This window comes from Cetorhinus maximus, chromosome 17 (assembly GCF_964194155.1).
Source record: "Cetorhinus maximus chromosome 17, sCetMax3.hap1.1, whole genome shotgun sequence".
NCBI lineage: Eukaryota > Metazoa > Chordata > Chondrichthyes > Lamniformes > Cetorhinidae > Cetorhinus > Cetorhinus maximus.
In genome coordinates, this window is record NC_135895.1 from 5,999,808 (window position 1) to 6,012,282 (window position 12,475).

General features: G+C 43.6%; 1 protein-coding gene across 1 annotated transcript in view; it reads left to right on the top strand.

The window, feature by feature from the left end:
* Positions 1-4,669: 4,669 nt before the first annotated feature.
* The window catches only part of LOC144692718 (mucolipin-3-like), a 29,506-nt gene continuing 21,700 nt past the window's right edge, over positions 4,670-12,475 (top strand). The window contains exons 1-2 of the mRNA XM_078561805.1: positions 4,670-4,795; positions 7,605-7,781. Of these exons, the coding sequence (XP_078417931.1) occupies positions 4,706-4,795; positions 7,605-7,781 (267 nt within the window). The 5' untranslated portion in view covers positions 4,670-4,705. The remainder of the gene's footprint in view (positions 4,796-7,604; positions 7,782-12,475) is intronic.

Genomic DNA, 12,475 nt, shown 5'->3' on the forward strand with positions numbered 1-12,475 from the left:
AGAGTTAGAGTGTATCTTGTAGATGGCATACAGTGCTGTTAAAATACACTGGTGCTGGAGAGAGTGAATGTTAAGGTGGTAGATGGGGTGCCACTGAAGCGGCTGCTTTGTCCTGGATAGTGTCGAGCTTCTTGAGTGTTGTTGGAACTGCCCTTATCCAGGCAAGTGGGGAGTATTCCATCACACTCCTGACTTGTGCCTTGTCGATGGTGGACAGGCTTTGGGGAGTCAGGAGGTGAGCTAATTGTCGCAAGATTCCTAGCCTCTGACCTGCTCTTGTAGCCACAGTATTTATATGGCTAGTCCAGTTCAGTTTCTTGTCAATGGTAACCCCCAGGGTGTTGATAGTGGGGGATTCAGTGATGGTAATGCCATTGAATTTCAAAGGGCGATGGTTAAATTCTCTCTTGTTGGAGATGGTTATTGTCTGCCTCTTGTGTGGTACAAATGTTACTTGCAACTTACCAGCTCAAGTTTGAATGCTGTCCAGTCTGCATGGGGGCATGGTCTGTTTCAGTATCTGAGGAATCACAGATGGTGTTGAACACTGCATGATCATCAGTGAATGTCCCCATTCTGACCTTGTTTTGGAAGGAAGGACATTGATGAAGCAGCTGAAGCTGGTTGGACCTTGGACACTACCCTGAGGAGCTCCTGCAGTGATGTCCTGGAACTGAGATGACTGACCTCCAACAACCACAACCATCTTCCTCTGTGCTAGGTATGACTCCAAGTTGTAGAATTTTCCCCCCGACTCCCACTGACTCCAGCGTTAAAGCTCTTGATGTCAGGGGCAGCCATTCTCACCTCCCCTCTTGAATTCAGCTCTTTTGTCCATGTTTGGACCAAGGCTGTAATGAGGTCAGGAGCTGAGTGGCCCTGGTGGTACCCAAATTGAGTGTCAGTGGACTGTTTTTGGTAAGCATTGCTGTCATTGATACCTTCTGTCATTTTGCTGATGATTCAGAATAGATTGACTGCAGGCCAGATTGGATTTGTCCTGCTTTTTGTGGATGGGACATACCTGGGCAAGTTTCCTCATTGCTGGGTAGATATCAGTGTTGTAGCTATGCTGGAACAGCTTGGTTCGGGGTGTGGATAGTTCGGGAGCATAAGTCTTAAGTACTGTATCTAGGATGTGGCTGTGGCCCATAGCCTTTGCTGTTTCCATTGCCTTCAGTTGTTTCTTGATATCACGTGAATCAGATTGGACGAAGACTGGCATCTGCGATGCTGGGGACCTCGAGAGAAGATGTACTCCGTTCAAGGTCAATATGCCTTTCCTAAGGTATGGTCTAACCAGGGCTTTGCATAGCTGAAGCGCGATTTCTACTCCTTTGTATTCTAGTTCTTTAGATATAAAGGACAGCAACCAGTTTTATTATTTTCTGTATTTGGACCCCCAAGTCTCTTTGGACCTTCACTGTTTCTAGCTTTTCCCTGTTTAGAAAGTATCCCATTCTATCCTTTTTTCCCTTGGGGCCCAAAGTGGGCGAGCTCACATTTGCCTACATTGAAATCCATTTGGCACAGTTTTGCCCATTCACTAAAAATTGCAAAGAGTTATGAATAGATTCTGCTTACAATGTGTTTTTGTGTCATCAGCAAAATGTGGCTTTCTGTAGCCTGCCCAGAGATTGGGGTTTTATCAATGACCACCTTTGACTTCCAAAAGTGGCAGAATAATAATGTTTGATATCAATGTGCAGCTGCTTTACATATCCTGCCCTATAGGTGAGTGAAAAGAATAGCAAGATCCAAGTATTTTTGTGTACTTCTGTATAATCTGTGCCCTTTATATTAAAAAATCTATTGGCCTGCCTAGGGAGTATGGTGATGGCTTGTTTCATTATGTTTTTTTGTTGTGCACCAGTTAAATAGTGGAATTTCCTGACCATTCTTGGGCATTGGTAACAGCTGCCATATCAGCCCTTGATTCCGAACTTGTTTTCGATTCCGATGGATTTATGTGAACAACATTTGAAGTATGTATATTGAATATGACTTGTGTACCTTACCACAGCAAGTTGCATTGTAGGTAGCACCTATTAACGCAACAACCTATCCCAGGGCACTTCCCAGGACATTCTATATTAATGACTTGGATTCAGGGATAGAAGGTACTATTGCTAAATTTGCAGATTACACCAAAATAGGTGGGAAAGTAAGTTGCAATGAAGAAATAAGAAATTTACAAATGGATATGGACAGGTTAGGTGAATGGGCCAAAATTTGGTACATGGAGTTTAATGTGGATAAGTGTGAGGTTATCCATTTTGGGTGGGAAAAATAAAAAGGCGACTTATTATTTAAATGGAGAGAAACTTCAGAATGCTTCCGAGAGGGATCTGGGTGTCCTTGTGCGAGAATTGCTGGAAGCTAGTATGCAGGTATAGCAGGTAATAAGGAAGGCAAATGGAATTTTGGCATTTATTACTAAAGGAATAGAGTATAAAAATAGGGAAGTGTTGTTGCAACTGTACAAGGCATTGGTGAGTCCGCGCCTGGAGTACTGTGCACAGTTTTGGTCCCCTTACTTGAGGAAGGATGTAGTTGCATTGGAGACGGTTCAGAGGAGGTTCACTAGATTGATTCCAGAGATGCGGGGCTTGTCTTATGAGGAGAGATTGAGCAGTTTAGGCCAATACTTGCTAGAGTTTAGAAGGATGAGAGGAGATCTAATTGAGGTATATAAGATGCTAAAGGGGGTAGACAAAGTAGATGTGGAGCGGATGTTTCCCCTTGTGGGGCATTCTAGAATGAGAGGCCATATTTTTAGGCTAAGGGGTGGTAGATTTAAATCAGAGATGAGGAGGAATTACTTTTCTCAAAGGGTCGTGAATCTGTGGAATTCACTACCTCAGAGTGCAGTGGATGCCAGGACGCTGAATAAATTTAAGGAGGAGATACAGAATTTTATTTAGTAACGGGTTGAAAGGTTGTGGGGAAAGGGTGGGGCAGGCTCAAGGGGCTGAATTGCCTACTCCTGCTCCTAGTTCTTATGAGTGTATTTTTTTTTATACATTCTTGGGATGTGGGCATTGTTGGCTAGGCCAGCATTTATTGCCCATCCCTAATTGCCCTTGTTCAGAGGGCATTTTTAAGAGTCAACCACATTGCTGTGGGTCTGGAGTCACATGTAGGCCAGACCAATTAAGGACGGCAGATTTCCTTCCCTAAAGGGCATTAGTGAACCAGATGGATTTTATGACAATCGACAATGGTTTCATGGTCGTCATTAGAATTAAGTCCAGATATTTATTGAGTTCAAATTCCATCATCTGCCGTGATGGGATTCAAACCCAGACCCTCAGGGCATTACTCCGGGTCTCTGGATCACCAGCCTAGTGACAATACCACTACACACTGCCTCCCCTATTCAGACATGCAGTGACATCACGCCAAAGAAGACGACATTAGGACAAGTGACCAAACACTTGGTCAAAGAAGAAGATTTTGAGTAGCATCTTCAAAGGGCCTGGGAGGTGGAGAGATTTGGGGGGGAAATTCCAGAGCTTAGAATCAGGGCTGCTGAAAGCATGGTCTCCAGTGTAGGTGCTGAGGAAGTGGGGGATGAGCAAAAGGTTTAGAGGAATGCAGAGTTCCAGAGAGTTGTAGGGCAGGAGAAGGTTCACGATAGGGATGGGTAAGGCCTTGAAGGAACTCAAAATGAGAACCAAATGAAAGCTTTACTCCAACTGGAACCAGTGTAGGACAGTCAGCACAGTGATGTATGAGTGAGACTTGATATGGGCAAAAGAGCTTTAAATGGGGAGGCGCTGGCCTGGCATTGGAATAATCAAGTCTAATGGATACTAAAGCATGGACAAGGATTTCAGGGGCATATGGGGTAAGGCTGTCATTCCGCTATCATCTTTCGTTGTCACTTTAATGAAGTTGGATAAGTTCCACAAAGTGCAAACTGTAGGTGGTCTGTCCCTTGCTTGTTGGTCATTGGACAGTCTGGGTGGAATTTTACAGGCCCTCCTGCCGGTGGGATTTTCCAAAGTCAATGGACTTTTCTAGGTCTCGTCGCATTTTCCGACCCCAGCCCCATCGCAATGGGACAGTAAAATTCCGCCCTCTGTCTCCCCAACTGAGACGTTATTTTAACAAAACCAAAATACGGCAGATGTTGGAAACCTGAAATAAAAACAGAAAATGCTGAAAATACTCAACAGTTTGGGGCAGATTATGTGGAGAGAGAAGCAGTTAACGTTTCAGGTTGATGAACTTTTTTCATCAGAGCTGGGGGAATTGGAGCAGTGACAAGTTTTAAGCAAATGCAGAGGCAGGGAAACGGAGAGAATAAAAAAAGGTCTGTAATAGGGTAGAAGATGGAATATTTAAATGACAGTTCCAAATCACATTGGAGTCAAAATGTTAAGTCTGTTTCTCTCTCCTCAGATGCTGCCAGACCCGCTGAACTTTTCCAGCATTTTCTGTTTTTATTACTTAAGTGACAAAATGGATGATGGCAAAAGGTCAGGTGGGTGGGTGGTAATGAGATGTGGAACATAAGATGGGTCTGGATGAGACACAGTTTCTCTTCTTTTACCAAACAACAGATATGCAGAGCCCAGAACTGATCATCAATAACAGTTGTGGAGTGCCAGCAGATGTTAGCTCACTAGTGAGGAATGGTGGCTTTGTGCATGACCCAGTTGTGGCTGACAAACTCCGAAGAAAGCTCAAGTTCTTCTTCATGAACCCGTGCGAAAAATTCCAAGCGCGTGGTCGTAAACCATGGAAACTGGGAGTGCAGATCCTGAAAATAGCGATGGTTACTCTCCAGGTAAGATCCCTTTTTGTTGAGATTTTGATTTACACGTGCAAATAGCTAGCTATAAGTTACCAAACTTTTTGGGTATGAATTAGTTCTGTAATATCTTTTAGTGATATACTCGTGGGAACAAAATTTGAAACAAATGGACTTTGGCTGATTAAAAGGCACATAACACAAGTGTCAGGCAGTGACTGAGACCATTCCAACAAAAGAGAATCTCACCATTTCCCTGTCCCAACACCCCGTCTCCCCCCTTTTGTGTTCAATTGCTTTACCATTGCTGAATCCGCCACCATCATCATCAACATCCTGGGGGTAACCATTGACCAGAAACTAAACTGTACCAGTCCTCCTCAATGCTGTGGCTACAAGAGCAGGTCAAAGGGCGGAAATTCTGAGGTGAATAACTTGCTTCCTGATTCTCTAAAGCTTGTCCACCCTGTACAGGGCACAAGCCAGGAGTGTGATGGAAAACTCATCGCTTGTCTGGATGAGTGCGGCTGCAACAAAATTCGATGCTTGACTCCCATCCCTGCATATTGCCGTTCCTTCACTGTCACTGGATCAAAACCCTTGGGAACTCCTTAACTAAAACCATGGTGGGTCTACCTGCTCCACACGGACTGCAGCAGTTCAAGAAGGCAGCTCACCACCACCGCCTTCCTGAGGATAATTTTTTAAAATATATTTATTCATTTGTTCACAGTATGTGGGTCCTGCTGACAAGGCCAGCATTTATTGCCCATCCCTAATTGCCCTTGAGAAGGTGGTGGTGGTGGTGGTGGTGGTAGGGATGGTTAATAAATGCTGGCTTCGCCAGTGATGCTCACATTCCAAGAATGAATTTTAAAAGAATATTTGACCGTCAGGCAATGAAGGATGCGTCTGGTTGTGAAGATAACTGAGGCCGAGTTGCTATGGCAACATGCACTCTCTTCCTCCGGCTGCATTGATTTTGTGAGACTCGAGCCTGTTAGTTCAATGATATTGTATGCTATGTTTTCCCTCTATCATTCCTTCCAGCATCATTTCTATGCAGTTGCTTCATGCCAGATACCCAAAGTATTTCCATTTCTGTCTGTCCACCACTGACAATCGGTCTGTGTTTTCAATTTTCACCTGTTGTAAGACCCACTCGTTTCCTGACATGCTAAAAGGATGTTCCCCTTGTGGGATGGACTAGAAATAGGGGACACGGTTTAAAAATAAGGGCCACCCGTTTAAGGTGGAGATGAGAGGATTTATTTTGAGGGTCGTGAGTCTTTGGAACTCCGTCTTTAGAACTCTCTTCCCCTGAGAGGGGTGGAGGCTGGGTCATTGAATGTTTTAGAGGCAGAGATAGATAGACTCTTGACTAATTAGGGAGTTGATGGGTATCAGGATAGGCAGGAAAGTGGAGTTAAGGCCACAATCGGATCAGCCATGATCTCATTGAATGGCGGTGCAGACTAGAAGGGCTAGTGGCCTACTCCTGTTCCTAATTCGTATGTATGCTCATCAGTCCAGAAGACCTTGAGCATTCTTTAGAATCACCAAAGTTCAAAAGAACTGATTATTTTCCTGCCTATCTTCTTTGTGGTCCAACATTCTGCACTGCAAGTGATGACGATGCTTTTAAGAAGCTTAAGCTTAACATATAACTGGAGCCTAATCTTTACAAACTTAGAGACACACACACAACAAGCATGTACCTCCAAACCAACGACCATAATTTGGGTGTAGGAGCACAAGTAAACCCTCAACTAATTCCTGCTACCTGAATGCAATGAAATAAGACAGTATTAACAATTTGGGTAGGGGCTCTCCTCATCACCACTGTTTTCTTTCCACCTCCCCCCCACCCCTCACCCTCACCTCTTGCACTCCTCCTCCTCCCACCCTCCCCCGAGTAATGGCAGTTTTCCAGCATTGGACAGGGATCCGTTCTGCTGGATCTTTGCCTATTTGAATATTGTGAGGATTTTTCAACCTTGCTTCCACTAGGTATTTAAAAAGTCAAGCTTTTCATCAGTGTCAATGGTTGAATGTATGGAATATCTGCCTGCCATAATGTCCATTGTCATAGCAACATAGGACTTCGAAGCAGGAGTGGGCCATTTGGCCCTTTGAGCTTGTTCCCGCATTTGATAAGATCATGGCAGATCTGGTTGTGGTTCCCAACTCCACTTTCCTGTCTGCCACCCCCAGCCCTTGAGTCCCTTATCTATCAAAAATCCGTCTTACTCAGCTTTGAATATGTTCAATGAGCCAGCCTCCTTGCTTTCTGGGGAAGAGAATTCCACAGACAAATGACCCTCCGGGGGGTTGGGGGGGGGGAGAAATTCTCCTCATCTGCCTTAAAAGGCACAAAGGAAGATGGAACAGAAGGAGAATTGAACATCTGTAAGGCAGGATAGCCAACTAATAGGTGTACAATGGAGTGAGCAAATCAACCCCAGTAGACTTCACCACTTTTACCTATACCAGAAACTCTCTTCACCCTGTTCATTACAATTCTGCAATTGTCCAACTCCTGTGGCAGCGAACATTCCCCTAACAGCGCACCCCCCCCCCCACCCCCACCCAAAGGGTCAAGCTGCCCAATGGATCGGGCCAGAAATAAAGGTGACCTCAGAGGCTGGCAGTGGGTCAAGCAGAAGGCCTGAGTCCTGGCCTCGGTACTTTATTACTCAGTAACATCGCTGAAAATCAGTCCATAGCTGTACACATTGAAATGGAATGTAGGGAAATATTTCCTTGAAAATAATTTATAACTTTCTTCATCTGTTGACAAATTCATTGTAATGCAATTGTTTTACTGTTCCTTCCTCCTTTTCAGTTAGTTCTGTTTGGGCTGAGCAATCAGATGGTCGTCCTCTTCAAGGAGGAGAACACTATAGCTTTTAAGCATCTCTTTATTAAAAACTATGTGGATATAGCTGATAATGCCGATAATGATTTCGCAATCTACACGCAAAGTGAAGTCTATGAGCATCTCTCTTTTATATTCAGTCAGGTAAGTGAATCATTGTATTTGATCCAATGCCCCTTCACCCCACTTTCTGGTACACTGAGTCAGGCTTCAATGTGCCCATTGTGTATTTTGAAATATATATCACACACATGACTAGCTTCCATTTCAAGACAATAGATTCTTTTCCTGAGATGTTATTTTAATTTGCTTTTTCGAAAAGGACTTTTTATCAAATAGGCCAGAAGATTGACTTCTCAAACCAGCCCAGGTGATTCTAGTTTGGATAATTGAGTTTATGATAAAGGGTATTATAGGTTTCTATGGAGTATAAGGTAAGTGGGATGAATGGTATCACTTGGTTCTCCAGAGGTTCAAGTACATAATCCAAACTGACAGTTCTTGAGGGAGTGCTGCACTCTTGGAGGTGTTATCTTTCAAAAGAGACATTGTCTTCTCTGAGAGATATAAAACATTTTCCTTTGAAGATAAGCAGAATAGTTCTGTGTCCAGACCAATATTTATCCCTCCGCTAACATCAGCAGCAGCAGTTTATCAGCTCATTTAACTCCTTGGAGCTTGCTGTGTGCAAATTGACAGCTGGGTTTCCCTTAAATACAGTGACGATAGTAGTCCATTGACCTTGCAGTTCTCCAGAATGTCTTGAGCTCATGTAAGGAATTGTATAAAATGCAAGCTTTTGTTTATTTTTTTTTTTGCTGATAATGACCTGAGAGTGGCTAACAGGTCATTGTTAGTCCATGCAAAGTCTAATGTTGTGTTTATTATAGATCTGTTTTGAAAATAAAATCATTGCAAAAACCTTTTCATTAAACTTTTAAACCAGACTATTTCAAACTTTCCTTTCCTCGAGAGCTTATTTCCAATTTACTGATGCAGCATCAAACCCAGATGCATTGCATTTGCTGGCATTTTCCTGATGTATAATGGATGAGTGGAAATTTGGACTTTGATAGTGGCGTCCTGTAACACTAGCTGCTATGGAGAAAGTCCACTCTCTCTTCCTCTCTGTGTGTGTCTCTCTCTCTCTCTCTCTTGCATGACTCAGAATCAAACTTCAAGAAAATGTGCTGCTCATGTTTTGTAAATTAGCATCACAATGCTGAGTATCTTTTAACAGCTGTAATTTTTTTTTTGTTCATGGGATGTGGGTGTTGCTGACTAGGCCAGCATTTATTGTCCATCCCTTGTTCAGAGGGCATTTAAGAGTCAACTGCATTGCTGTGGGTCTGGAGTCACATGTAGGCCAAACCAGTTAAGGACATTAGTGAACCAGATGGGTTTTTACAACAATTGACAATGGTTTCATGGTCTTCATCAGACTTTTAATTCCAGATTTTTATTGGATTCAAATTTCACCATCTGCTGTGGCAGGATTCGAACCTGATCCCCAGAGCATTCCCCTGGGTCTCTGGATTACTAGTCCAGTGCCAATGCCACTATTGCCACCGCCTCCCCATGTTCTGTGACACAAATGCAAGTAGCTTTTAAATGATTTAGTGATTAATAGAGGATGCCCCATATTTCTTGGATAATATTATCACTGCCATTTGAGGGCAATTCCATTTTGAAATGACAATTCCACTATGGATTCTCCGAGATGGTTCAGAAATCAAGCAACTGCAACCCAGCGCTCTGGTCTGGTAAGACTTCATACCTGGAGTTGAACCTTGTACAATTTCCTCCTAAACTTTTCTTTTGTGCCTTTTCTTTTGTTTCTTTTATGAGTTGTGAGCATTGCCGGAAAGGCCAGCGTTTGTTGCTTATCCCTAATTGCCCTTGAGAAGGTGGTGGTGAGCTGCCTTCTTGAACTGCTGCAGTCCATTTGGTGTAGGTACATCCACAGTGCTGTTAGGGAGGGAGTTCCAGGTTTATGACCCAGTGACAGTGAAGGAACGGTGATATATTTCCAAGTCAGGATGGTGAGTGGCTTGGAGGAGAACTTGCAGATGGTGCTGTTTCCATGTGTCTGTTGCCCTTGTCATTCTAGATGGTAGCGGTCACCTGTTTAGAAGGTGGGTTGAAGGGACCTCGGTGAGTTGCTGCATGCAGCAGTAGATGTTACACACTGCTGCCACTGTGAGTCGGTGATGCAGGGAGTGAATGTTTAAGGTGGTGGATGGGGTATCGATCAAGTGGGCTGCTTTGTCCTGGATGGTGTCGAGCTTCTTGTGTTGTTGCAACTGCACTCATCCAGGCAAATGGACAGTTTCCTATCTCACTCCTGACTTGTAATGTCCGCTTGATGGACAGGCTTTGGGGAGTCAGGAGGTGAGTTAGTCACTGCTGAATTCCTAGCCTCTGACCTGCTTTTGTAGCCACAGTATTTATATGGCTGGTCCAGTTCAGTTTCTGGTCAATGGTAACCCCCCAGGATGTTGATAGTGGGGGATTAAGCGATGGTAATGCCATTGAGTATTGAGGGAAGATGGTTAGATTCTCCCTTGTTGGAGCTGGTCATTGCCTGGCACTTGTGTGGCGTAAATGTTATTTGCCGCTTATCAACCCAACTTGAATATTGTCCAGGTCTTGCTGCTTATGAACACAGACATCTTCAGTATCTGAGGAGTCACGAATGGTACTGAACATTGTGCAATCATCAGTGAACATCCCCATTTCTAACTTTATGATGGAAGGAAGGTCATTGATAAAGCAGCTGAAGATGGTTGGGCCGAGGACACTATCCTGAGGAACTCCTGCAATGATGTGCTGGGACTGAGATAAATGACCTCCAACAAACACAGCCATCTTTCTTTGTGCTAGGTATGACTCCAACCAGCGGAGAGTTTTCTCCCTGATTCCCATTGACTTCCATTTTGTTAGCGCTCCTTGATGCCACACTCAGTAAAACGCTGGCTTGATGTCTAGGGCAGTCACCCTCATCCTCTCACCCCTTGAGTTCAGCTCCTTTGTTCATGTTTGGACCAAGGCTGTAATGAAGTCAGGAGCTGAATGGCCCTGTCGGAACCCAAACTGAGCATCAATAAGCAAGTTATTGCTGAGTAAGTGCTGCTTGATAGCACTGTCAATGACACTTTCCATCACTTTGCTAATGATAGAGAGTAGACTGATGGGGTGGTAATTAGCTGGGTTGGATTTGTCCTGCTTTTTGTGGACAGGACATATCTGGGCAATTTTCCACAGAGCCAGGTAGATTCCAGTGTTGTAGCTGTACTGGAACAGCTTGGCTAGGGGCGTAGTAAGTTCTGGGGCACAAGTCTTCAGTACTATTGCCGGAATATTGTCAGGGCCCATAGCCTTTGCAGTATCCAGTGCCTCCATCCATTTCTTGATATCATTTGGAATTCGCTGAAGACTAGTATCTGTGATGCTGGGGACCTCAGGTGGAGGCTGAGATGGGTCATCCACTCGGCACTTCTGGCTGAAGTTTGTTGCGAATGCTGCAGGCTTATATTTTGCACTGATGTGGAGCTTCCAGTGAGTTGTTTAATTGTCCACCACCACGACTGAATGTGGCAGGACTGCAGAACTTAGATCTGATCCATTGATTGTGGGATCGCTTAGTTTGCTGGTCTATCGCATGCTGCTTTCACTGTTTAACCTTCAAGTATTTTAGCTTCACCGGGTTGATGACTCATTTTTAGGTATGCCTGGTGCTGCTACTGGCATGCCCTCCTGCACTCTTCGTTGAACTAGGGTTGGCTCCCTGACTTGGTGGTAATGGTAGTGTGGAAGATATTGCAGACCATGAGATTACAGATTATAGTTGTATACAAGTCTGCTGCTGATGGCCCACAGTTCCTCATGGATGCCCAGTTTTGGGTTACTAGATCTGTTCAATAATTTCACATGATTGTAGTGCCGCAGAACACGATGGAGGGTATCCTCAATGTGAAGACTTCGAAGACTGCACAGTGGTCAATCCTACCAATACTGCCATGGACAGATGCAGCTGCGATAGGTAGATTGGGGATGAGGTCAAGTAAGTTTGCCCTCTTGTTGGTTCCCTCACCACCTACCACAGTCCAGTCTAGTAGCCATGTCCTTTAGGTTAGACTACTTTTAATTGAAATTGGATATAGAAACTAGAGAGGGAAAGACTGGATTATGAAACTGAAAAACAGCATGTAAAATATTTTTAAAATCTCCAACAACGTTTAAAAGCTGCATGAATGACATTCTATGCTTGTAATAATTCATTTTCAGTACCAGAGAGGTTGTTTCACAACAAGGAACATTTATCACTCCATTTAAAAAAAAAAATACTTAAAGAACAAAAGATAGAAAATTTGAAGTGATGATGAGGTAAATTAGAGTTGTTGACCTTGGAGAATTAAGATCGGCTTTTAAAGGACCTGAAAGTGATGGAGTGAAGAGAGCAAGAGGTTTTTTTATTTTTGTGGCCCCAAGAAAGAATAAATTAGAACTTGTTATGATCCCAGCTGAGGTTACCCCTGGACAAGCCTGATCCCAGAGTGGATCCCAGCTTGATGGACCCTAACTTTTGTTTGTTTGTCTAGATACGTGGAGATTAGCTACTGAACAGAATCACAGGAGTCAGCTGATGAACTTTTAACAAAAGAATAAAACATTTATTCAACAGGAAAATATAAACTATATTACAACATTCTTTCACCCACAACTATACCTTTATAGATATATACAGATTTGTAAGGATAACACAACTTACAAAAGCTATCTTATATTTTAATGTCCACAGTAAGTACACAGTCCATATACCAATAGGCACCCTGTGA